General features: G+C 45.3%; 1 protein-coding gene across 5 annotated transcripts; it reads left to right on the top strand.

The window, feature by feature from the left end:
- The first annotated feature begins 25 nt into the window (after positions 1 to 25).
- LOC309395231 (uncharacterized protein) lies at positions 26 to 26,252 on the top strand. 5 transcript variants are annotated; one of them, XM_081959220.1, is made up of 6 exons: positions 26 to 118; positions 10,157 to 10,321; positions 13,501 to 13,656; positions 16,830 to 17,003; positions 23,469 to 24,275; positions 25,847 to 26,252. In XM_081959220.1, exons 2-6 carry the CDS (start codon positions 10,226 to 10,228, stop codon positions 26,144 to 26,146), a joined length of 1,533 nt encoding a protein of 510 aa, XP_081815346.1. In that variant the 5' UTR covers positions 26 to 118; positions 10,157 to 10,225; the 3' UTR covers positions 26,147 to 26,252. The 5 variants fall into 5 exon arrangements, with proteins under 5 accessions (XP_081815346.1, XP_081815349.1, XP_081815347.1 ...); XM_081959221.1 differs by having other exon boundaries at positions 76 to 138; XM_081959222.1 differs by lacking the exon at positions 26 to 118 and adding an exon at positions 7,663 to 7,771.
- The last annotated feature ends 723 nt before the right edge of the window (positions 26,253 to 26,975 follow it).

Raw genomic sequence — 26,975 nt, 5'->3', positions numbered from 1 at the left:
AGAGAAAGCTGACGCGGGCGGGTGGGGAAAGAAGGCTCAGAACAGTCCTGGAGGAAGGTGCTCAACCAGGATGGGCGGGGTTTGGTGATGGGAGGCCACGCCTACAGGAAGATGGGAGGTGTGTAAAGTAGATGACTGGTATTTCGTTTTGTTATTTCTTTTATCACTCTAATTTAAATCTGTGTGTGTATGTATATACCCCCACTCACACACACATATGAATGAGAAGTATTGGGTTAATTTATGCATTGTTTAAGCTTTATTTATGCGTTTGTACTCATTACAAAAACACTTAACAGTGTGTGGCGTGATAAATAATTTCACTAGGCATTTTACAAAGTAAATCCATATCTTGCCCAATAATTGAGTATCACTAATAATATAATTAGTACACATTTGTAATTAGGTATGACACCACATATGTATAACTTTGTGATATTGTGACAAGGCCATTTATTGATTAGATTTTTACCCTGCCTTTATTTTTAGAATAGAATAGAATTCTTTTGGCCAAGTGTGATTGGACACACAAGGAATTTGTCTTTGGTGCCTATGCTCTCAGTGTACATAAAAAGACAAGATACATTCATCAAGAATCATAAGGTACAACGCTTCATGATAGTCATAGGGTACAAATAAGCAATCAGTATAAATCGTAAGGTTCCATCAACAAAGCTACCGTCCTGCAGTCATAAGTGGGAGGAGATGGGTGATAGGAACGATGAGAAGACTAATAGTAATAGTAATGCAGCCTTAGTAAATAGTTTGACAGTGGTGATGGAATTAGTTGTTTAGCAGAGTGATGGCGTTTGGGAAAAATCTGTTCTTGTGTCTAATTGTTTTGGTGTGCAGTGCTCTATAGTATTGTTTGGAGGGTAGGAGTTGAAACAATTTATGTCCAGGATGCGAGGGGTCTGTAAATATTCTCATGGCCCTCTTTTTGACTCATGCATTGTACAAGTCCTCAATGGAAGGTAGGTTAGCAGTAATTGTTTTTTCTGCAGTTCTGATTATCCTCTGAAGTCCATGTCTGTCTTGTTGGGTTGCAGAACCAAACCAGACAGTTATAGAGGTGCAAATGACAGACTCAATAATTCCTCTGTAGAACTGGATCAGCAGCTCCTTGGGCAGTTTGAGCTTCTTGATTTGGCGCAGAAAGAACATGATTTGTTGTTAGTGAATACAAGTGAATTCACTTAGTGAATACACTTAGTGAATACAAGATGGCATACAAACTCTCGCCTTCTTATTTCTCCACAAAACAATCTTGTGAGGAAGCATTAATATAAAACCTCAGTCTTAAATATTTTGGATGCATAATGTGCAGGCATGAGTCATTGGAGAATATCCTGATGTTTGGAAAAATCAGAGGGAGTCCAGACCCAATAACGAAGTGCAGAGGCAATATATTGCCAAGACTGTTATTTTCCCAATAGTAACGTGACGATGAAAACCACATCAATGTGGTGCTGTAGAAAATTGTATCAGAAATTGTTACGCAAATATGTAAGATAACATCATCTTGTGTTTCACATTACCACGGGATTGTTCTGGCTGGGTGTGAATGCTGCTCCCTGAACCACAAGAATTAATAATTTATTATAGATGTAGAAAAACAGGCTGATGACTGGAAACACTAAGAATAAAGCTATTATGGACTGAGGCAAGAATCATTGGAGAAGACCCTGATGCTTGAAACAATTAAAGGCAACTGAAAAAGAGATAAACCAAAGTTTAGATACTTTCACCGGTGTCACAGAATATTGTGTAAATGCTTACAAACACCTTCCTGTAACCAGGAACTGATAAACCAATAAGTTGTGACTAACAAATAATTCTGGCAAATTATTATCCATTAATTCACAGAAATAACCGAGCCATAAGCACTCACATTTTGTCAAGCGCACAAGTTTTGATCATGGGACTATAGGGATGCTACAACAATTCCAAGGGCAAGAGCTAATTGCAAATCACTTTTTTCTCACTGCTGTCATAACTCCAAAAGGTCATTCAATGAATGATTATCAGTTGAAAACTACCCATGGTAGTTACAGAGTATCATGCCCTTGTAACCTCTACGTTAGACTACTGTAACAAGCTCTACATGGGGCTGCCCCTGAAGACCATTTGGAAACTTCTACTAGTGCAGAATGCAGCTATGTGGGTAGTAAATGGCACCACACCCATGCACATGTAACACTACTTCTGTGTGAGCTGCAGAGGTACATTTCCAGGTGCAATTCAAGGTGCTGGTGGTTACCTTTGGTAAGGCCACACTTGGAATACGGCATTCAGTTTTGGTCACCAGGATGTAGAAAAGATGCGGAGACTCTAGAAAGAGTGCAGAGAAGAGCAACAAAGATGATCAGGGGACTGGAGGCTAAAGCATATGAAGAACGGTTGCAGGAACTGGGTATGTCTAGCTTAAGAGAAAGAAGGACTAGGGGAGACATGATAGCAGTCTTCCAATATCTCAGGGGTTGCCCCAAAGAAGAGGGAGTCAAACTATTCTCCAAGGCACCTGGGGGCAGGACTAGAAGCAATGGGTGGAAACTAATCAAGGAGAAAAGCAACTTAGAGCTGAGGAGAAACTTCCTGACAGTGAGAACAATTAATAAGTGGAACAGAAGTTGCCTCCAGAAGTTGTGAATGCCCCAACACTGGAAGTCTTTAAGAAGATGTTGGATAGCTGTTTGTCTGAAACGGTATAGGGTTTCCTGCCTAGGCAGAGGGTTGGACTAGAAGACCTCCAAGGTCCCTTCCAACTCTGCTATTGTATTGTATTGTATTACCTTAAATCCCTATATGGCCTGGGACTGGGGTACCTGGGGGAGCACCTTTTTCTAAGAATTTATATCCATCCAACCAGGTCGAGCAGAATGGACCTGCTGCACATCCCGTTAGCCAAAAAGTGTCTGCTGGTGATGACCAGAGGACAAGATTTTCCTGCAGTGGCCCCTGCTCTATGGAGAATTCTCCCTTCAGAGATTATAATCATCTCAACCCCCTGCTAGCCTTCCATAAGGCCCTTAAAACCCTGCCTATCTTCTCGTGTCTGGGATGCTAAATGTGTTAAGGGCCCCATTTCTCGGGTTATATTGCTAGCTGGTCAAGTATCCTGCCCCGTGTATATTTAATCTGAATGTTTTTAGTGTTTTTAATGCTTTTAGTATTTTGAATTGTAATGTCGTTTTTGAATTGTGAGCCACCCAGCGTCATTGACTGAGATGGGTAACTATAGAAATTAAATAAATAAATAATTGTGTAACATGTTTTCCCATGCTTGGATGACCTTTGATTTTACTCAAGGAAATCAGTTGTTTAGGATTACACAATACATTGGACCTTAAACCAATGGATTCCCTGAATGCTACATTATGTTAACCTAGCTCATTTTGTATGTTTAATGATTAAGGTGTTGGTCTATGATTGGAGACTTGGTCAGTTTCCCGGATGACTTTAGGACAGTCCCTGTCCTAAATGGCCAAAGGGCCAAGAGGGTGTGATGATAGGGGTACTGGTTTAACATCAAGGAAACTCGATTTCCATCCCACCTTTAGCTATGGAATCCCACCTTTAGCTATGGGTGCGTTTCAAGGTGTTGATCACTATCTTTAAAGCGCTCCATGGCACAGGACCTAGTTACTTGCGGGATCGTATCCTGCCCCATACATCCCTGCGACCAATTCGCTCTCACAGAGAGGGACTCCTCCGGGTGCCGTCCACTAAGCAGTGCCAGAGGGCGGCGCCCAGGAGTAGGGCCTTCTCTGTGATGGGCCCAGCCCTCTGGAATGACCTCCCCCCCGACATTAGGACAACTACCGATCTCCGCTCCTTCCGCACAAAACTCAAGACCCACCTGTTCCAACTAGCCGGCCTGGCTTGAATTATAATTACATTCTCTAATCCCCCTGGACAATTTTAAATTTTAAATTAATTCTGACTTTTTGGGTATTTTAATTGTTTTAATCTTACTGTGTTGTTTTAACTCATGATTATTTATTTATGTATTGTAAAATGTTTTTGTATATACCTCCTCCTCGTCATTTGTTTGTATATTGAATTGTACGCCGCCCCGAGTCCCTTTGTGGAGAGGGAGCGGCCTATAAATTGAATTAATAAAATAATAATAAATAAATAATAAATAAATATCGCTGGATGATTTTGGATTAGTCACCCTCTCCAGCCAAACTATTTCACAATCCTTGTGCAGGAAAAATTGGAGCAGGGAGTACTGAGCATAGCTGGATAAATATATTATTATATACCATAAATATATAATTATGCGTCTCATGCAACCACGTCAATTTGGGTCGATTGAGTAAGTTATGTTTATAGATGCTGTGCCTTGGGAATCACAAGTTGCTTTGACACCACAGGTGGTATTCTACCAGTTTGGACCAGTTCAACTGAACCGGTAGTGGAAATCACGGGTGCCCCCCCCCCCCATGCCCCAGTTCTATGGCATCCCATTTAGGCCCTTTTTTTAGCCAAAGTGTATGCGTGGAAGGCGCATGGCCGCGCACACTCATATTTGCGAACCGGTAGGGAAAGTAAGTAAATACCACCCAAGTTGTGCCAAACATGGCTTCTTCAGCCCTGGATTATTGAGAAAAGCACAGTTTGTTGGGATTACCTAACATGCTAAACTATAAATTTAACAGAAGGAAAGCTAATGAAGACATGAGCAAAACAGTGAACAAGGCATTTTTTTTCAACCAGTCACTCTTTCTCAGCCCCACTCAACTCAGAGGGTTGTTATGGGGAAAATAGGAGGAGGAAGTTGTGTTAGATATGTTTGGTTAGGATGGAGGAGTGGGGGGTAAATGGAAACTGAAGTAAAACCATAAGCACAGTCGTAGTCACGTGATTTTTCCACTCAGTGACCAAGTTGCTAATCTTAATAGTAGTTGTTAGGAATGTAAGCTAACAGTTGGGTTAGCAATATATAAACCAGGATGGTAGTACTGTTTCTTTAAGTACTGCTGTAATGTGATTGGTTGCTGTTACCTCAAGCAGCCATAAGAGGGAGCCAGAATGACCGTTGGCTCTCTGTTTGTTAGATGCTGATCGGAGGATGTATCATGAGTTACTGTGTTTTTGCTACTGTTAGCTGCTTTGTGTGCTAAATGATTATTTGATACTGGACTGTGTTCAAAGGATCATTCCTTAACTGAGAACATTGATAACTGACTGACTGAACTGTGTATGACTTGGACTGTAAATTGAACTCTGAATACCTCTATATTTCCACATAGTAAACTACTATATTTTATACTATTCAGTGTCCCTGTATGCTGTTTTGTGCGTGTTCTTCCATACCACTCTCATACTTATGCTTCTCTGCACACTCGCTCTCCTAACGGGGAGCTTACTTACTTAACAGTAGTCGCTAAACGAGGACTAACTGTGTATAACTCGGAATGGAATGTGAAGGGAATCTCTACAAACGATAAGAGCAATTAGTTCACTAAAACAAGATCTGAAGTAACTCTACTCCATTATTCCTTCAATTCTAGATAAGTGCTTAGATTTGGTGTAGGGTCTCCTGCCTAAGCAGGGGGTTGGACTAGAAGATCTCCAAGGTCCCTTCCAACTCTGTTATTCTATCATTTGCAACTGAGCTATATAACTCAATCTTTCTCAGATCTGTTGAGATTGCTGACTAAGTAAGGATTCTGACGTTATCGTCCAAATGTTCCTGGAATGCACCAGACTAGGAAAGACAGCTATTATTAGAATCATTACCCGTTATTGACGCTGTTTCCTGATTGCCAGTTGGTGCCCTTCACCCATTCTTGAGTTGGCAGAAAGGCCAGCATGAACTGTGGTGTCCCCACTGCCAGTCCCTATCCTGTCTTATCACTGGAGACATTTGAGTCGTCCCCCCCCTATTAATTTAACTACTGCAGTGATTCACATAACAAGGGTGGCAAGAAAGGTCGTAAAATAGGGCAAAACTCACTTAACAAACGTCTGACTTAGCCACATAAATTTTGGACTCAATTGTCGTTGAGTCGAGGACTACCTGTAGTATCAACCTTGTAAATTCTCAAGACTCTCTTTTCCACTATATAATACAATAATACAATAGTAGAGTTGGAAGGGACCTTGGAGGCCTTCTAGTCCAACCCCCTGCCTAGGCAGGAAACCCTATACTGTTTCAGACAGTATATATATTCAAGATGGAGTGTGATGAATTTACATAGGGTGTGTGTGTGTGCGCGCATGTCATCTTTGTACAATTTGGCATTTTTAGATGCAGGTTCTATCACTTTATTATTATTATTATTATTATTATTATTATTATTATCCTTGGAAAGGTGATATTGTTTGATGGGTGGAATGTTTTCTTTCGAGAGTGATGCATCGGAATTTCATTTTAATGAATGAAAATGTAATGAGAATTGAATGAGAATTTAATGCCATTATGTATACAGGAAAATGACAATAAAGGTTTGTTCTGTTCTGTTCCATTCCGTTCCGCTCCACTCCACTCCACTCCACTCTACTCTACTCTACTTCCAAATCTATCTGGCTAAGTGAGACATTAGTTAAGTGAGTTTTGCCCCAGTTTATGACTTTTCTTGCCACAGTTGTTAAGTGAATCACTGCACTTGTTAAAATAACATGGTTGTTAAATGAATCTGGCTTCCCCATTGACTTTGCCTTTCAGAAGGTTGCAAAGGGTTATCACATGACCCCAGGACACTAAAACCATCATAAATATGCAAGCATCTGAATTTTAATCACATGACCATGGGAATTCTATTCTATTCTATCCTTTCCCCTCCTATTCCTATAACAATTCCTATTCTATTCCTATTCCTATTTTATTCTATTCTATTCTCTCCTCTCCTCTCCTCTAGCTACTCCTACTCCTATTCCTATTCTATTCTATCCTCTCCTGTTCCTATTCCTATTCTATTCTATTCTATTCTATTCTATTCTATTCTCTCCTGTTCCTATTCCTATTCTGTTCCTATTCTATTCTATTCTATTCTATTCTATTCTATTCTATCCTCTCCTGTTCCTATTTCTATTCTATTCTATTCTCTCCTGTTCCTATTCCTATTCTATTCTATTCTCTCCTGTTCCTATTCCTATTCTATTCTATTCTATCCTCTCCTGTTCCTATTCCTATTCTATTCTATTCTATTCTCTCCTGTTCCTATTCCTATTCTATTCTATTCTATCCTGTTCCTATTCCTATTCTATTCTATTCTATTCTATTCTATTCTATCCTCTCCTGTTCCTATTCCTATTCCTATTTTATTCCTATTCTATTCTATTCTATTCTATTCTATTCTATTCTATTCTATTCTATCCTCTCCTGTTCCTATTCCTATTCTATTCCTATTCCTATTCTATTCTATCCTCTCCTGTTCCTATTCCTATTCTATTCTCTCCTGTTCCTATTCCTATTCTATTCCTATTCCTATTCTATTCTATTCTATTCTATTCTATTCTATTCTATTCTATCCTCTCCTGTTCCTATTCCTATTCCTATTCTATTCTATTCTATTCTATTCTATTCTATCCTCTCCTGTTCCTATTCCTATTTTATTCCTATTCCTATTCTATTCTATCCTCTCCTGTTCCTATTTCTATTCTATTCTCTCCTCTCCTGTTCCTATTCCTATTCTATTCTATTCTGTTGTCAGGGTGGCATGCTCATGTCCTGTTCAGCTGCAACTGGAAAAGATATTGAAGAAGTGTGAAGGTTTTCCATCTCTGCTGGCTTTGCAGGTTTCTATGGTGACTCCACCAGGTATGGATTCTTGGCTAAGTGAATCAATCTAGAACCTGTCTGTGACACCAATCTAGAACTTTTGTCTCACTCTTCAGTTGGGAGCCCAGCCTAAGTCAACAGTAGGTGGTGGCTTGGCTTTGATGGGCCAGAATCTAACAGCGGGGATCCCATGGAAAGGGGGTGAACAAGCAAACTAATCCCGCCACAAAAGACAAAGAAGAGAAGGAATCGAATCATTTCAAAAAAGGCTAGGAAAAATCCAGGGATTGTGTAGAAAATTATGGCTGGGAAATTGGTAAGGAATTATCTTTTTGCTTGTGTAATTGAAAGTTGTTCCCTTTCTCCTTTCAAAACCCTTCCCAAAGCCGCACCGCTTTTTTTTTTTTTTTGGGGGGGGGGGGGGGCTTGATCCCAAGCCCAGCTGGAGCCAGACTAGATTTTCAGACTGTTTATCTTTTCTTCTCTGCCATCTTTCATCTTGGGGATTTAATAGTCGCAGTGTCTCGCTCAGGGATGGCTAACGATTTTGGTGCCAAGGACCCAAAGCGCGTGCCCCAAACTCCAAAATGCAATATGAGCGCCCCACTGTGCATGCGCCCCATCCACCACATATGCACCCCCACGCCCTGTTTTGGCTTCCAGGTTGGTGCAGGACGGGGCACAGGGGAGGGGGTTGTCGTATGCTGCCCCTGTGCCTCGTTTTGGCTTCCAAGTTGGTGCAGGAAGCCTTCCAGGCAGTGGTGGGTTCCGGCACATGCATGCATTGCAGCTGCAAACGGCGCTTCCGCAAGCCTCCGCGATGCTTCAGCTGCTTGACGGAGCGTTGCACAGGCACTATACGCGCCAGTGTGCGCGGAAGCGCCAAAAGCTTTACAACATGGTAAGGAACTCAGGTGGGCAGGTGGGCCCTCCGGAGCACTGTACCGGAATGGTACCCGGTGCTCCTTGCAGGCTCCGGTATGCCCATACCAGGGTGTACCGCCTGCAACCTACCACTGCTTCCAGGCCCAAAATGGGGCATGGGGAGAAGGCAGTGTGCACACCCTCAAAATGCAATGCAAGCGCCTCCTGCGTATGCAGCCCACCCCCGTGCATGCATCCCCCATGCGCCTTGCGCATGTGTGGCAGAAACCCAAAGATAAGCTGGCCAATGGGAGGCGTGCACGCATGCGCAGTGGAGCTGGATTGGGGCGACTGCGTGCCCACAGAGAGGGCTCTGCGTGCCACCCGTGCCACCCTTGCCATAAGTTCGACATCACAGGTCTTAGTTGCTACCTTCCTTAAATTTAACGGAAGGTGGGTGGATGTAGGACTACATCTTGAAACTTCAGACTGGAAGGCTTCAGAATGGGATTTTTTTTTTTTAGTTCTTCAGCAAGTTATTCTTAGGTGGAAGCAGAGTTTTTACTTGATCTGCTTCAAATATTAAAAGGCATTCCGTACAGGTAGTCTTCCACTTTTGAGCATTCATTTAGTGACCCCTCAACATTACGACGTCCCTGAAAAAAAGTGATTTATGGCCATTCTTCACACAGTTTAGCTTAAGAGAAAGAAGGACTAGGGGAGACATGATAGCAGTCTCCCAATATCTCAGGGGTTGCCACAAAGAAGAGGGAGTCAAGCTATTCTCCAAGGCACCCGAGGGTAGAACTAGAAGCAATGGGTGGAAACTAATCAAGGAGAGAAGCAACTTAGAACTGTGGAGAAATTTCCTGACAGTTAGAACAATTAATCAGTGGAACAGAAGTTGCCTCCAGAAGTTGTGAATGCCCCAACACTGGAAGTCTTTAAGAAGATGTTGGATAGCCATCTGTCTGAAACAGTATAGGGTTTCCTGCCTAGGCAGGGGGTTGGACTAGAAGACCTCCAAGGTCCCTTCCAACTCTACTATTGTATTGTATTGTATTACGGCCCTTGCAGCAGCCGTCCCATGGTCACATGATCAAAATTCAGATGCTTGGCAACTGGCATGTATTTATGATGGTTGCAGAGTCCCGGGGTCATGCGATCCTCTTTTGCGGCCTTCTGACAAGCAAGGCAATGGGGGAAACCAGAGTCACTTAACAACAGTGTTACTAAGTTAACAATTGCTGTGATTCACTTAACAACCGTGGCAAGGAAGGTCATAATATGGGGCAAAACTCATTTAACAAATGCCTCGCTTAGCAACATTAATTTTGAGCTTCATTGTGGCTTCCCATGATCCATCTTTAAGGTGGAACTCAATGCCTTTCTTTTTCAGAGGAAAAAAAAATTCAGTTTTGTCCCAAAGGCCTAGCGACCTCTCAAATTTGCCTGATCACGGATCGCTAGGAATCGTGTTCCAAATGTCATCCAAAAATGCCGTGAACATAATCTCTAGGATGCCGCTGACGTAGACTTTTCCTCTGTATCTTCCCACAGTTTCCTGAAACGTATATCGGCGATTCCGAGGAAGCGTGTAGAAAAAATCCATCCGGAAAAAAGCATTACATGCCCCAAAGAGACATCAAGTCTGCCAGCCTCTTGAGCTTTGATAACATATCTCATGATAGTGAGACTTTGGTGGATTCTGGAGAACTCAAGGAGGTACAGCAGAGGAGAAGGGCCAGAGAGGGATGGAGCTGCACAGGCAGCCGCTTTGAGGGGAATGCAGGTAGTCCTCGACTTACAACAGTTCGTTTAGCGACTGTTCAGAGTTACGATGGCATGGGGAGGGGAGAATTATGACCGTTTGTCCACACATATGACCACTGCAGCATCTCCATGGTCACGTAATCGAACTTCGGATGCTGGTTTATATTTATTTATTTATTTTTGTTCAAAAAAATATTATTTTTTATTCTCTTAGCAGACCATTGTAAGTATACATTCACATGATTGTTATTCTTCTTTACATTTGTCGTTCTTATACGTTTGTTATTCCATTTAATAGGTTATAATATACAGTTTAGGTTGCTTTATTTACCATCCCTTCCTCCTGTTGTAACACCTCCTTGTTTTCCTTTTCTTTTCTCCCTCCCTCCCTTCTCTACTTTCTTCCTTCCTCCTCTCCTTCCCCTTCCTTCTCCCCTTCCCTTTCTCCTACTCCTACTCTTCCCTTTCCTACCCTCCTTCTCTTTCTCTCCCATCCTCCTCTCCTTGCCTCTTTCTTCTTTCTCCCGTCTTCCTTTCATTCTCTCCTCTCTCCCTTTCTTTTTCTATTATTACAGGTGTCTATTTCAAATCTCAGTTTATGTTTCCTTGGGATGGTATTTCAATACAATACAATACAATACCATACAATACCATACAATAGTAGAGTTGGAAGGGACCTTGGAGGTCTTCTAGTCCAGCCCCCTGCCTAGGCAGAAACCTTATACCTTTTCAGACAAATGGCTATCCAACATCTTCTTAAAGACTTCCAGTGTTGGGGCTTTCACAACTTCTGGAGGCAAGCTGTTCCACTGATTAATTGTTCTAACTGTCAGGAAGTTTCTCCTCAGTTCTAGGTTGCTTCTCTCCTTGATTAGTTTCCACCCATTGCTTCTTGTTCTACCCTCAGGTGCCTTGGAGAATAGTTTGACTCCCTCCTCTTTGTTGCAACCCCTGAGATATTGGAAGACTGCTATCATGTCTGCCCTAGTCCTTCTTTCTCTTAAGCTAAACATACCCAGTTCCTGCAACCGTTCTTCATATGTTTTAGTCTCCAGTCCCCTAATCCTCTTTGTTGCTCTTCTCTGCACTCTTTCTAGAGTCTCCACATCTTTTCTACATCGTGGTGACCAAAACTGAATGCAGTATTCCAAGTGTGGCCTTACCAAGGCCTTATAAAGTGGTATTAACACTTCACGTGATCTTGATTCTATCCCTCTGTTGATGCAGCCTAGAACTGTGTTGCCTTTTCCCCCCCGCAAACCCAGATATAATTTGGTATCATTTCTTATTCCCTTACCTTTGCTAATCTATCCTAATTATATTCCACCCCCCTTTATATCTCGCTCTTGAATATATACTTATATATATTTTCTGTTTTCTCCTTCTCCCCCCCGCCCTTTCCATTTAATAGTGCATCGTCGGGGTTCTTTATCTTCTCCCTACTTTCTTTTCTAGTTTCCTTTCTTTAGCCAATCATAAAAAATTCCCCATGTCTTGAAGTGCTCCGATTCCTCTTTATCCTTTATTTTCATTGCCAACCTATTCATCTCATGGTTCATATTTATGACAGTCCCAGGAACATGTGATCACCTTTTTGCCACCTTCTGACAAACCAAGTCAAGGGGGAAAGGCAGATTCAGTTAACGACCGTGTTGTCATAACAACTGCAGTGATTCACTTAACGAATGTGGCAAGAAAGGTTGTAAAAGGAGGCATTGAACAACCAGTTTGCTGAGCGCACTCCTTACGCATGCAGTGTGTGCATGCGCAGTTTAGAGAAAACTTACCTTCCGGATTACTGCTTGGGAAGGAAAACACCTGAGGCGCAGAGCGTGTGGGCCCACTTGCAAGTGGGAGCAAACCAGTTCGCTCCCAGCTGATCTTCGGAGCTACTGGTTCGCCCAAACTGATCCAAACCGGTAAAATCTCACTCCTGACCACATGTGAACTTCGGAGTATAAAACGTGGATTTCCTCAGACTTGGATCCTTCAATCTGGCACAGTCATTGCCACTATCAATTCTCTATCAGTGTAATTGGAGTGTTTGTCAAACTTAAATCACAGTGTGTTGGCAAGCCTACCCTAGTTAATCATAGCCATATTTTGTTGGCTTTGGGAAGTGTAGCCATTCATCAGAATTGAGCAGTTAATCAAATCCAGAGTTTCTCAAACCGCTTGTGCTGGCTGCGCTGGAGGAGGAGGAGGAGGCAAGACAGAGACATCTGAATACACAGCCCTCCCCGAAAATATTGCAACACAGCAGCAGCCATGAGGTGACCATACTCGCCGCCTCCTGCACCTCAAAAATAATAAGACCTCCCCGAAAATGAGGCCAAGCGCTTATTTCGGGGGTCAGAAGAAAATAAGAAACTGTCTTATTTTCAGGGAAACACGGTAGCAATAGCACTTAGACCTATATACCGCTTCATAGTGCTTTTACAGCCCTCTCTAAGCGGTTTACAGAGTCAGCCTATTGCCCCCAACAATCTGGGTCCTCATTTTACCTACCTCGGAAGGCTGAGTCAACCTTGAGCCGGGGAAATTTGAACTGCCGAACTGCAGCTACCGTGTTTCCCCGAAAATAAGTCAGGGTCTTATTTTATTATGACCCTGAAATAAGCGCTTATTTTTTTGGGGGGTGTCTTATTACTTTTGAGGTGCAGGAGGCGGCGAGCGCCATCACCTCATGGCTGCTGTTGTGTTGCAATATTTTCGTGGAGGGCTTATTTTCAGGAGGGGGCTTATTTTTAGCGCACACGCTCAAAAGCCCGATAGGGCTTATTATCCGGGGAGGTCTTATTTTGGGGAAACAGGGCAGCAATCAGCCGAAGTAGCCTGCAGTACTGCACTCTAACCACTGTGCCACCTTGGCTTCCTTATAATTCTACACAACCATCAAATTATGGACATTGAGCCTGGGAGGAGATTCTGTATTATAAAGCAGCCTTCCAGAGAATCCAGATTAATCCTGACATCAATGTTCTTCTGGATCATTTCTCCCCCCCCCCCCTCTCACACACACACAGAAATCCCAGCATTAAGGCTTCTATTCTACTACTTTCTTCATTGTTTACATTTTGTCCTCTATTCTTCTCTTTTTTTATTCTTTTTATTCTCCCTGTCTCTACCAGCAATTGACTTCTGAAGTAATTCCCCACAATGAGGAGGTGTATGTTGGCAAAGACAAAGAGACAGAGCAAGTGCCCAGTAGCTATCAGAAGGAAGAACAGGAAGGAAATCAAGAGCAACAGAAAACACAATATGCCAATTTGCTTGATTTTAGATGGGTAGGTGAAAGTTCTTTCTTGTTGGGAGAGGGGGAAGGGGACGGGATTTAACTGCCCTGCAGAAGCTGTGATGACACAGATATCATAAATCATAATACCATCGTGCAAAGTATACTCTTTGTATAATGTAAACAGTGTCATGATATGCATGATGTCACTTGACCCAGTAGTGAATTTGAAAGATTTTCCATACCAGGTATGTGGGTGTGGCTTGGTGGTCATGTGACTGGACAGGCACGACTTGGTGGTCATGTGACCGGCACAACTGACTCACACACAATGTAAAAGCAGCTGGACTTCACACAAAATGGCCCCAGCAACAAGCAGGAACCTCAGAGACAATCAGGCACAGCTAATTGTCGCACAGCTGATCATCGGAACTTTTTTTAACTTTTAAAGCATTTTTTACTACTGGTTTGGGTGAACTGGCCTGAAGCAGTAGTACTTGAACCTTGAGAATGTCCAGAGTGATGGGGGGTCAAAAAAGTCAAGGTAGAGACTGTGATGGCAAGGGTCCCATCCTGTTTTTACATGCACGTCTAAGTTGAACCCAAACAAGCTATGTTATATTTAATGTGAAAAAAACTCCAACAACCTAGTTGTTTTATGATTATGTTTCACAGGTCAATTAAGCATTGAATGAATTCCATATTTGGGGCGCTCTTCATTTCAGTATAAGGCCCATCAGTTTGGACAGCTTTAAGAAGGGTTTAGAGCAGCGGTTCTCAACCTTCCCAATGCCGCGACCCTTTAATACAGTTCCTCATGTTGTGGCGACCCCCAACCTTAAAATTGGTGTCTCGGTTCCTAAGACCATCGAAAATACGTGTTCTGTGAAAGGGTCATTTGACCCCCAAAGGGGTCCCGACCCACAGGTTGAGAACCACTGGTTTAGAAACATTTATAGCTGTCTTGTTTTACCAAGAGCTACTAATCATCACTGTCAGTCAGGAACTGAAGAGGAACTAAAGAGTCTCTTGATGTGGGTGCAAGAGTTGGCTTGAAACTCATCTTTAAGAAAACTAATCCAGCCCTCTCAATTCCTGGCAAATAGATGGGGAAGAAATGGAGGTAGTGACATATTTTATTTTCCTGGGCTCCAAGATCACCACAGATGGGGACTGCAGCCAAGAAATTAAAAGACGCTTGCTCCTGGGGAGGAAAGCTATGGCAAATCTAGATAGCATACTAAAAAGCAGAGACATCACCCTGACAACAAAAGTGCGTATAGTCAAGGCTGTGGTTTCCCCAGTTGCAACGTATGGCTGTGAAGGTTGGACCATAAGAAAGGCTGAGCACCAAAGAATTGGGGCCTTTGAACTCTGGTGCTGGAGAAGACTCCTGTGAGTCCCTTGGACTGCAAGGCAATCAAACCTGTCAATCCTAGAGGAGATCAACTCTGACTGCTCTTTAGAAGGCCAGATCCTGAAGATGAAACTCAAATATTTTGGCCACCTAAAGAGAAGGAAGGACTCACTGGAGAAGAGCCTCATGCTGGGAGCAATTGAGGGCAAAAGAAGAAGGGGACGGGAGAGAATGAGAGGGGTGGATAAAGTCACCAAAGCAGTCGGCGTGAGCTTAAATGGACTTTGGGGAATGGTAGTGGACAGGAAGGGCCTGGAGGAATGTTGTCCATGGGGTCGCGATGGGTCAGACACGACTTCACAACTAACAACAACACTAGTCATGACAGCTAAGCATGGCTTCCAAGCTCAAGAGATGCTATCATAAGTCTAATAGAAGAGAACTGGTTCCTTCAAGCTTTTTTTTTGCGGCTTCCCTTTGATCAACTGATTACCTATTATCAGAATCAAATGAAAGCAAGTGCTACATGGACTTTTTGGTTAGATAAAGCACGTCCTGAGGTTATCTTATGAGAACAAAAGTAGATCATTCTTGCATGAGAACAGTCTCTTGAAATTAGTTAAATGCTGAAGTGATAGAACACAGGAAAGAGAGAGCTATTTTTTCCTGTCTAGCTGAGCTTAGAAGCATCTGAACAGCTCATGTTGGAAGTGAGAAAACAGCGTAGGTGAACATTTGACCTGATTTGGTGGGGTTGTTCCCAATGAACACAATTGAGGACAGAATTTATGTTGCTAAGGGAGAAATGTGTTAAATCGTCCCATTTTACGACTTTTCTTGCCACGTTTGTGACGTCAGTCGTTGCCGTTGTTATATGAGTTAACATGATTGTGAATCTGTCTTCCCTGTTGACTTTGCTTGTCAGAAGATCGCAAAAGGGGATCACACGAAGCCCTGGGACACCGCAACTGTCATAAATATGAGTCAGTTGTCAGGCATCCGGATGTAAATCATGTGACCATGGGGATGCTACGATGGTCCTAAGTGTGAAGCATGGTCATAAGTCACTTTTTTCAGTGCCGTTGTAACTTTGAACAGTCTCTAAATCCGAGGTGTCAAACTCAAGGTGTGTCCCGCGGGGCCGGCCTGGAAATATCGAAGGACCGGTCGGTGCCTCTGCCGGCCGAAACGGGCCACAGGGGGGGGTCACATGCAGCCCCCGCCTGGCCGGTTTTCAACCTCCATGGACTCCAGGAGCACTCTGCTGTCTGAAATGGGCCACGCAGGGACCTCCCGGGCCCTGTTTTTGGCCGAGTGCTACTGGAGGCCGGGGAGGCCATAAACGGACAGTGCAGGGACCTTGCAGGGCCTCCATGCAGCCCATTTTTGGCTGGCAGTGTTCTTCTGGAGGCCGGGGAGTACTGTGGAAAGAAAGAAGGGGAAAAGCGCATCTTGAGCAGTGGTGAAATTCAATTTTTTTTACTAGCGGTTCTGTGGGCGTGGCTTTGTGGGCATCGTGTGGCTTTGTGGGCATGGCAGGGGAAGGATACTACAAAATTCTCCATTCCCTCCCCACTCTGGGGCCAGCCAGTGGTGGCAGTTACTGGTTCTCCAAACTACATAAAATTTCTGCTACTGGTTCTCCAGAACCTATCAGAACCTGCTGGATTTCACCCCCGATCTTGAGCCTGTGTCAAATGCCCCCCCCCCCAGCCACCATGACCAGGTCCGCCCCCCTCCTGCCCCCCCACCTTGATGCGGCTCTCAATGAAATCGAGTTTGACACCCCTGCTCTAAACAAACTGTGGTAAGTCGAGACTGCCTGTATAATATTTATAACCAAAAAAAAAGTATTGTTCGTCCTGCAGCTACAGGAGAAGGAGGAGGAAGAGGCAGCTCACCAAGATGACTCTAGTAGAGTGACGGAGGATCTTAGCAGCCACGGGTTATTTGCGAAACATTCAGCATGTGATGTTCAGGAAGGGCTTTGGCCTCCACCTGGGGACAATACTGAAGAACATCTGGAGACCAGACTGAATGAGGTAAATAATTAGGTCATCTTTTGGAAACTTCACACGTAACCCGGTTTATGGACGTCTCAGCTATAGGATGTCAGCAGTGGTTACTCATATTTAACACGCTAGGCAACATGGCTAGCTGAGTTTCACAAGTCTTGGAAAACCCTCGTAAGACCCCACCTGGAATACTGCAATCAATTTTGGTCACCATACTACAAAAAAGATGTGGAGACTTTGGAAAAAGGTCAGAGAAGAGCGACTAAGATAATACAATACAATACAATAGCAGAGTTGGAAGGGACCTTGGAGGTCTTCTAGTCCAACCCCCTGCCTAGGCAGGAAACCCTATACCGTTTCAGACAAATGGCTATCCAACATCTTCTTAAAGACTTCCAGTGTTGGGGCATTCACAACTTCTGGAGGCAACTTCTGTTCCACTGATTAATTGTTCTCACTGTCAGGAAGTTTCTCCTCAGTTCTAAGTTGCTTCTCTCCTTGATTAGTTTCCACCCATTGCTTCTTGTTCTACCCTCAGGTGCTTTGGAGAATAGTTTGATTCCCTCTTCTTTGTGGCAACCCCTGAGATATTGGAACACTGCTATCATGTCTCCCCTAGTCCTTCTTTCTATTAAACTAGACCTACCCAGTTCCTGCAACCGTTCTTCATATGTTTTAGTCTCCAGTCCCCTAATCATCTTTGTTGCTCTTCTCTGCACTCTTTCTAGAGTCTCCACATCTTTTCTACATCGTGGTGACCAAAACTGAATGCAGATGATCAAAGGCCTGGAGACTAAAACATATGAAGAACGGCTGCAGGATTTGGGCTTGGCTAATCTAAAAAGAAGAAGGATTAGGGTGACATGATAGCAGTATTCCAGTATTTGAGGGACTGCCACAAAGAACAGGGGGTCAAATTACTCACCAAAGCACTAAAGGGCAGGATAAGAAACAACGGTTGGAAACTAACCAAAGAGAGAAGCAGCTTAAGGTGAAACTTCCTAACAGTTAGGACAATTAACCAGTGGAGCAGATTCTCTCCCTAAAGTTGTGGGCGCTCCCTCACTGGAGGTTTTTAAGAAGAGACTAGACAGTTACTTGTCTGAAATAGTATAGATTCTCCTGCTTGAGCAGAGGGCTGGACTAGAAGACCTCCAAGGTCCCTTCCAGCTCATTCGTTCTATTTGAAGTCTTAAAAGTTGACAAGGTTGGACATCCCTGATCCAGGCATTCTTTACAAGCATTAGCCCTAGGAGGGATCAACTTCCCATTAAAACAACTTCCCTTAAACTTTCTTATGGACCAGCGGGTGGTGGGGAGAGGGGATGGATGCAGGTGAATGGCCGGCAGGGGTGGGATTCAACTGGTTCGTACCAGTTCGGGGGAACCGCATGCTAATTTTATAATTGGTTCACCCAACCGGTAGTTGCAAGGACTGGCTGGCCCCGCCCATCCATCCCCTCCCAGGAGTCTCCATGTGACCCGTTCATCTTGCCAGGTAAGTGCAGGCTACGCTTGAAGGCTCTGGGAGGGCGAAAAATGGGCCTCCTGAAAGTTCCAGAAGTCCGGAAACGGTCCCGTTTCTGGCCTCTAGAGGGCCTCCGGAGCCTGGGGAAAGCCATTTTCGCCCTCGCGGAGGCTCAAGGAAAGCCTCCGGAGCCTGGGGAGGGTGAAAATGCAACCCCCGCCATGGTGCAGGAGGCCGAGTAGGCCATGCCTACCATGCTCCGCCCCCCAAGCAACCAGACTGGTTGCTAAAAAATTTCAATCCCACCCCCGGTGGCCAGCAAGTGCATGTTTGCAGCTTTGCTTGCATGAGTGGCATGCACACATGCCCCTTCCTCACACAAATGGAGTGTGCGTGCATGCACTCGCCTGCTACTCACACAAGTGGGGATGCCCATGCGTGCTCGCCCATTTCTGTGATCCGGTTGCAAACACCTCAGAGGTTGGTGACTCCTGCACAAAAAAGACTTAGGAATTCTCTGCGATTCACACTGGAATAGCAGGTGAAATCCATGGTCAGGAGTAGTCCTCAACCTATGACCGACATTGAGTCCAACATTTCTGTTGTGAAATGGGACATTTGTTAAGTGAGTTTTGCTCTATTTTACGACCTTCCTTGCCACCATTGTTAAGAGAATCACTGCAGTTGATAAATTAGTAACCCGGTTGTTAAATGAATCTGGCTTCCCCATTGACTTTGCTTGGCAGATCACGTGACCTTGGAACACAGTCATAAATATGAACCACCGTCTGAATTTTGATCACGTGATCATGGGGAATAATGCAAAAGTCATAACCATGAAAAACGGTGATAAGTCACTTTATTCAGCGCCGTTGTAACTTTGAATGGTCACTAAATGAACTGTTGTAAGTCAAGGACTACCTCTATTTACCCAACTTTAGCTAGTGGACCAGTTACTGCCCTACCCAAACCAGGAAGGCTCTTTTCTGTTCATTAGCACTGAGAATAGAAATAGAAACAGAAATAGAAATAGAAAGGACCTTGGATGTCTTATGGAGACTGAAGAAACACCTTTGGGAGAAGGGACCTTAGAGGTCTTCTAGTCCATCCCCCTGCTTAGGCAGGAAACCCTATACCAGTGATGGTGAACCTAGCAGAACGTGCTTGAATGTCAGTGGTGGGTACGCACATACCGGAGCCTGCCCGGAGCATCAGATACCGTTCTGGTACGGTGCTCCGGAGGTCCCACCTGCCTGCCAGAGCTCCTTACCGGTCTTTTAGGTCTTCGGTGCTTCCACGCATGGCACGTACAGAACCTGCACAACGTTCCGCTGAGCAGCTGGAGCATCGCAGAGGCTCACGGAGGCACTAAGGCGCATGTGTGTGCTGCGTCCATGTGGATGCCGCCAGGAACCCACCACTGTTGCATGTGTGTGTGTGCCGGAACGCTGGAAACCCAAAGACCAGCTGGCTGGTGCACACATTTTGAACCATTTTCAGGCTGTTGTTCAGGCTGTTTTCAGGCTGAAAAATGGCCTGGTTTTTGGCTGTTTTCAGGCCGTTTTTCAGTGCACCAGCTGGCCAGTGCAGATTCATGTGCCGGAAGCCAGAAGAGCAGCTGGCAACGGCGCACGTGCCCACAGAGAGGGCTCTGTGTGCCACCTATGGCACAAGTGCCATAGGTTTGCCATCATGGCCCTATACCATTTCAGGCAAGTAGTTATCCAATATCATGACTACTACCACAAATTCTACACAGGGCTGCCTTTGAAGATGGTACCAGTTGCAGCGGGCATATTGCCAATGCGTGTGTGTGGTTTTATGATTATATTCTGCGACCCAGGCCTGAATTCCACTATAGGTTTGGCCAAACCAGGAACAACCCACCTCTGGTCTGAGGGAAGTCCTGCCTTAGCACTTGGCCACCACAGCTGGCTGGGGGATTCTGGGAGTTGAAGTCCACAGGACTTAAAGTCGCCAAGGTTGAGAAACACTGCCCTAGAAATTCATGACTTTTTCATGAGGAATGGTATATTCACCACTGCAGTTGAGTTGGGGGCAGCGTGGAACATCCCAGGGTGCTCTGTGCAGTCTCAAAAGGTGGCCCACTTAGAATAGTGAAAGGTGCCACACCCACATGGGGCATCCATTGTCCAGTTTTTCTTCAAAATCAGCTTACTTCAACCCAGGAGAAATGATACAGGTAGTCCTCAACTTGCAACCATTAATTTAGTGATCATTCAAAGCAGGGGTCTCCAACGTAGGCAAATTTAAGACTTGTGGACTTCAACTCCCAGAGTTCCTCAGCCAGTAGCTTTAAGACTTGTGGACTTCAACTCCCAGAGTTCCTCAGCCAGCAGCTTTAAGACTTGTGGACTTCAACTCCCAGAGTTCCTCAGCCAGCAGCTTTAAAGACTTGTGGACTTCAACTCCCAGAGTTCTCCAGCCAGGAGCTTTAAGACTTGTGGACTTCAGAGTTCTTTAATCAGCAGCTTTAAGACTTGTGGACTTCAACTCCCAGAGTTCCTCAACCAGCAGCTTTAAGACTTGTGGACTTCAACTCCCAGAGTTCCTCAGCCAGCAGCTTTAAGACTTGTGGACTTCAACTCCCAGAGTTCCTCAACCAGCAGCTTTAAGACTTGTGGACTTCAACTCCCAGAGTTCCTCAGCCAGCAGCTTTAAGACTTGTGGACTTCAACTCCCAGAGTTCCTCAACCAGCAGCTTTAAGACTTGTGGACTTCAACTCCCAGAGTTCCTCAGCCAGCAGCTTTAAAGACTTGTGGACTTCAACTCCCAGAGTTCTCCAGCCAGGAGCTCTGAGAGTTGAAATCCACAAGTCTTAAAATTGCCAACTTTGGAGACCCCTGATTCGAAGTTACAATGGCACCGTAAAAGGTTACTTACAATTACAACCTCAGTCTTCACATGTACAACCAACGCAGCATCCCCGTAGTCATGTGTTCAAAATCATTCGGGTGCTTGGCAACTGGCCTGTACTTCCGATGGTTGTAGCATGTATCCCATGTTTGCCATGTTTGCCCTTCCCTGCTGGCTTCTGGCAAACCAAGTCAATGGGGAAGTTGGATTTGCTTAACAACTGCAGTGACTCACTTAACAACCATTGGCAACAAAAAAGTCATGAATTGCGTGCGACTCATTGAACAACTGCCTTGCTTAGCAATGTTAATATTGATCTCAATTGAGGTCGGACGTCAAAGACTATCTCCACAGGTAGTCCTCAACTTACAACCCTTCGTTTTGTGACCGTTTAAAGTTACAGCAGCACTGAAAAATGTGACGTGACCGTTTTTCACACTTATAACCATTGAAGCATCCCCATGGTCATGTGATCAAAATGTGGACGCTTGGCAACTGATTCATATTTATGACGTTTGCTGTGACCCAAGATCATGTGATCACCTTTTGAGACTTTCTGACGAGCAAAGCCAATGGGGAAGCCAGATTCACTGAACAACTGGGCTACTAATCTAACAACTGCAGTGATTCACTTAGGAACTGTGGCAAGAAAAATCATTAAATGGGGCAACGTGCACTTGACCAATGTTTCACTTAGTAACAGAAATGTGGGGTTCCATGGTCGTATGTTGAGGATTACCTGTACTTCTAAGGTGCTGTTCTGACCTAGGCTTCCCAAAAGCACGAAGCCGACTCCTTGTCCCAATAAAACCCCTTTTATTTAGTTTTAAAGGGAATTCCTCTCCAGCAAAGTCCCGGCAAACAGTCTTTCAAGAGATTTCACAACTACAGACCTTGACCAGGCTTGGAGAGTTGCCAGGCTGATATCTTCAAAACGCCATGCTGTAGCAGCAATTACTAGGCAAGAAGTCAAGAATAGATCTTCATTCTAAGGAATTGAACTAATTGTCTCCTGCAAACTCCCCTCCCCTTTCGCTCCTCTTTTATTCCCAATGGGAGGGACCATTCATCATCCACCTGTGGCTTTACTCCCAGGTCGACCCCTGTTCTTTAGCTGTTCCCTTCGTCTGGCAACTCTGCACATGTGCACACTGGGAACAAGCTCCAGCTGTCCTTCTGCCCCACTGATGTTGGACACTGAAGGCAGCTGATAAGTGTCAGACCGCTCTGGCCCCATCTCTTATTCCCACGCTGACAATTTCATGACCATTTCCAATTTAGCTGACCTAAATTGGTGAATTTAGGTGAAAAAAGTAAGGTTCTACATTTAGGCAAGAAAAACTAAATGCACAGGTATAGTATGGGTGGTACCTTCCTCAATAGTAGTAACTGTGAAAGGGATCTTGGAGTCCTTGTGGACAACCATTTAAATATGAGCCAGCCATGTGCAGCAGCTGCCAAAAAAGCCAACACAGTTCTAGGCTGCATCAACAGAGGGATAGAATCAAGATCACGTGAAGTGTTAATACCACTTTATAATGCCTTGGTAAGGCCACACTTGGAATATGGCATTCAGTTCTGGTCACCACGATGTAGAAAAGATGTGGAGACTCTAGAAAGAGTGCAGAGAAGAGCAACAAAGGTGATTAGGAGACTAGAGGCGAAAGCATATGAAGAACGGTTGCAGGAACTGGGTATGTCTAGTTTAATGAAAAGAAGGACTAGGGGAGACATGATAGCAGTGTTCCAATATCTCAGGGGTTGCCACAAAGAAGAGGGAGTGAAACTATTCTCCAAAGCACCTGAGGGTAGACAAGAAGCAATGGGTGGAAACTAATCAAGGAGAGAAGCAACTTAGAACTGAGGAGAAACTTCCTGACAGTTAGAAGAATTAATCAGTGGAACAGTTTGCCTCCAGAAGTTGTGAATGCCCCAACACTGGAAGTCTTTAAGAAGATGTTGGATAGCTATTTGTCTGAAACTGTGTAGGGTTTCCTGCCTAGGCAGGGGGTTGGACTAGAAGACCTCCAAGGTCCCTTCCAACTCTGCTATTCTATTTTATTGTATTGTATTGTATTGACCTACCCAAAGTTATAACGGTCCGTGTCAAGTAATATTTATTTAAAACGAAGTGTCTTTCTTTCAGGTATCTTTGATAGATAGTTTTGAATCTGATGGAAAACTCACGACAAACACCAATCCTTCCAAGCCCAGCTGCCTGGACAGCAGTTGCGTGGACCACGAGGGCTACTATCTGTGTGATGAGGAAGCCCTTTTAAAAGAATCCAGTGCTTCCACCGGCTATTATCCCTGCTATCGAACCTATGTGGAGTTCCCCCGCTACCAGCCTTCCAACACGAGCAGCCCCAGCCAGGAGAAAGGACGTCCCTGCGATGCCAGTGTCCAATGCGATGGGTGTCTGGAGGAAGAAACTGTCGGCAGGGAGAAAAGAGGAACGGAAGTAAATAATAACACGAAAGAGCTTAAGGTATTACCAGTGGCTCTCCAGGATTCTCCCCACCGCCAACCAACCGGGGGCTCCAGGCCTGGATCTGGTGGGAGAAAGCTGGAAGGACCTGGAGGGAGGCGTTTGAGGCCATCCAGCAGTGACCAAGAGTCAGGGAGCGCTCGGAAGGAGCAAGAGGGAACGCTGAAACCCCGCACCCCAGGGAGCTCCCCCTACAAGTCGAGCGCAAGGCTCAAAACCTCCAAAGAGCCACCAGCCTCACTACCACGGAATAACCTCCTGCTGCCCACGGCCAACCTCAGCAGGAAATCTCCCCAGAAACGGAAGCACAGAAGCAGCCAAGCAGATGAGAAGGAGCAGGCCACCGCCATGGAACTAAAGCCGCTGCTCCAGGACCAGCGCTCACTGCCCCCGAGTCCAGAGGCCAAGGCGGGATCTCTAGGGATCCGCTGCTATCGCACAGAGCAAGCGAGGGAGGACGACCAGGTCTGTATGAACCCCATGCAGAGACTCTGGAAGGGTTCTAGCAGGTTTAATTGATGCCTGGCATCAGGGGTGGGCTTCAAAAATCTTATTACCAAGGGGTGCCCTGCCCGGTGGCTGGGTGGGCGAAGCCTAGTCAGCCTCCTGCACCGCGGGGAGGGTGGTTGCCTTACCCGGGATTCAGAGGCTTTCCTTCGGGTGCTATGGAAAATAGCTTGAGCCTCTCCTCTCTGTAGCAGCCCCTCAAATATTGGAACACTGCTATCATGTCTCTCCTGGTCCTTCTGTTCACTAGCCATGCCCAGTTCCTGTAACTGTTCTTCATGTTTTAGCCTCCAGTCCCCTAATTATCCTGGTTGCTCTCGTCTGCACTTTTTTTTAGAGTCTCAACATCTTTTTTTATGGTGTGGTGACCCAAACTGGATGCAGTACTCTAGGTGTGGTCTTACTAGGGCTTTATAGAGTGGTATTAGTACCTCCCTTGATCTTGATTGAATCCCTCTGTTAATGCAATTTAGGATTGCATTGGCTTTTTGGCTGCCATTGCACACTGCTGGCTCATACCATGTTTCCCCGAAAATACGACATGTCCTCATAATACAGCCATGCCACATTTTTCTGGTGGGCAGAAGTATAATCCCCCCTCCCCCGCATATAACCCCCCACCTCTGGCCAGGCAGAGCGCCACTCACCAACCCAGCGGTATCTCAAAGGTGCCAGCTGAAGAGGGGGGTAGCCGGGCGGCTGCTCTCTTGCAAGCGGGCTCCCAAAGAGCCGGGCGCAGCCTCATGGGCGAATGGCTGTGTTGCGCTGTTGCAGCAGCGCAACACAACAGCCATGAAGCGACCACGCTCACGAGCAGCCACCCGGCAAACCCACTTTGCAGCCAGGCACAGCGCCATTCACTGACCTAGGGGTATCGCCAAGCCGCGTGAGCGCCTGTTCGCCACCGCCCGGCTCCCGCGGCTTGGCGCCTTCCAAATGCCAGTGAATGGCGCTCTGCACGGCTGGAGAGGGGGGTTGCGCGAGCGGCTGTTCTGCTCTCGCTCACCCGCCTCCCAGCCTCAGGATGCATGGCCCAGCTCTCATTACAGAGCCAGGGCACCTCCACCGCCGCCATCTCAGCCTGGCTTTTTCCGCGGCTTGCAACCCGAGTCTTTCGGCAGTGGCCGCTCTGGGCGTATGCTCTATGGTTGTATGCTCTGCAGGCAACCCCAAAGCAATAAACCTTCCTCCCCTAATAAAGGCCAAGCCATATTTTGTAGGTAAAAAGAAAATAAGACCCTGTTGTATTTACGGGGAAACACGGTATTTACAGTAGGTGGATCCCTCTCACAGTCACTGCTATTAAGCCTGGCTTTTTCTCGTGTCCACCACAGAAGAACTGGTGATGCGTCCATCCGTTCTGAGGATGTGTCCCCACCCATTTCATCTGGGCTCAATGCCGGTTGACAGCACACAATCCAGGTTGGCGACATCATGGCCTTGCCAAGCAATGCCAAGGATGGAGCAGAAAGACAGATTTGTGATTTTAATGGACAGATGTTGAAAGTGGCTTTTTCATTGTCTTGCAGGTCCAACCTACAAAAGAAAAAAATAGCCCCAGTCCTCGGCAGCTTCCTTCTGCTGTGGGCTCCACCATAGCAGCTGAGCCTCCCCCGGATTCTGCAAAGCCCCACACCGCCTCCTCCCGTCTCAGCTTCCACACCATCGTCTCCTGGGTCTGGAAGATCTTCAAGAAACCACCATCGGCGCAGCCGCAGCCTAGTACCAGCGGTGAAACGGAAATGGGAGGCAGCGAGCAGTCGCTAACCTCTCGGCTAAGACTGTGGCTCACTCAACGCAGCAGCCGCATTCACCCCAGGCCGCCGTGATATTTTGTCACCCATCTCTGGGGAGAGTCAGGAGACAGCTCCTTGGGGGATGTGAAATATTTTTCAGAAACTGATGCTTTCCATTAAAAACTTCTGCTTTCCTCTTTTGTGCGAAAAAGAGAGCGGGAGAGTGGAAAAAAGAAAGAGTGGAATATATATATATATATATATTTGCTGTCACTGTGAAGGCGCTGAAGATTGGGTATTGGGTGGAGTGTCCTGGCTACTTAATTATTATGCTGCCCCACAAGTCAAGTAGGCTATAGCAGGGGTCTCCAACCTTGGCAACGTTTAATACTTGTGGACTTCAACTCCCAGAGTTCTTCAGCCAGCTTTGGTGTGAGGAATTCTGGGAGTTGAAGTCCACAAGTCTTAAAGTTGCCAAGGTTGGAGACCCCTGGGCTATAGCAGTCTCAAAGTTGCTTTTTCAAAAGGCAACCGAATTGTTTTTTATCCCCCCAAAAAGCTTCATTGGAAGCTGATTAGAAGTTCCTCAAGGAAAAAACAGTTGAATTGCTTTTTGAAAAAGCACCTTTGAGACAACTATGGTCTGGATGACTAAGAATTTCCACAGACTAAAGCAATGTTTGCAAGGTCAGCAAGTTTAAGATGCATAGAGTTCAACTCCAAGAATTCCTCAGCCAGCCATGTGGAGGGAAAAAAAATCTGGCTGGGGAATTCTGGGAGTTGAAGTCCACGCATATTAAACTGAGGTTGAGAAACACTGGGCTACAGGAAAAGGGGAGGGTCTGGCTGGGGAATTCTGGGAGTTGAAATCCACACGTATTAAACTGAGGCAGAGGTGGGTTCCTACCAGTTTGGCCAAATA

Source organism: Natrix helvetica (genome assembly GCF_964273705.1).
Source record: "Natrix helvetica genome assembly, chromosome: 1".
Lineage (NCBI taxonomy): Eukaryota > Metazoa > Chordata > Lepidosauria > Squamata > Natricidae > Natrix > Natrix helvetica.
The sequence above is the reverse complement of the archived record's forward strand: the minus strand, read 5'-3'. Positions and strand labels throughout refer to the sequence as shown.

Bases quoted from the DNA above. Each gene is read 5' to 3' on its own strand.
- LOC309395231 (XM_081959219.1), top strand. From the start codon at position 10,281: ATGATAGTGAGACTTTGGTGGATTCTGGAGAACTCAAGGAGGTACAGC. The intron at 10,389-13,500 runs GTAGTCCTCGAC...TGTCTCTACCAG, and splicing joins CCGCTTTGAGGGGAATGCAG to CAATTGACTTCTGAAGTAAT. The intron at 13,657-16,829 runs GTAGGTGAAAGT...TTCGTCCTGCAG, and splicing joins ATTTGCTTGATTTTAGATGG to CTACAGGAGAAGGAGGAGGA.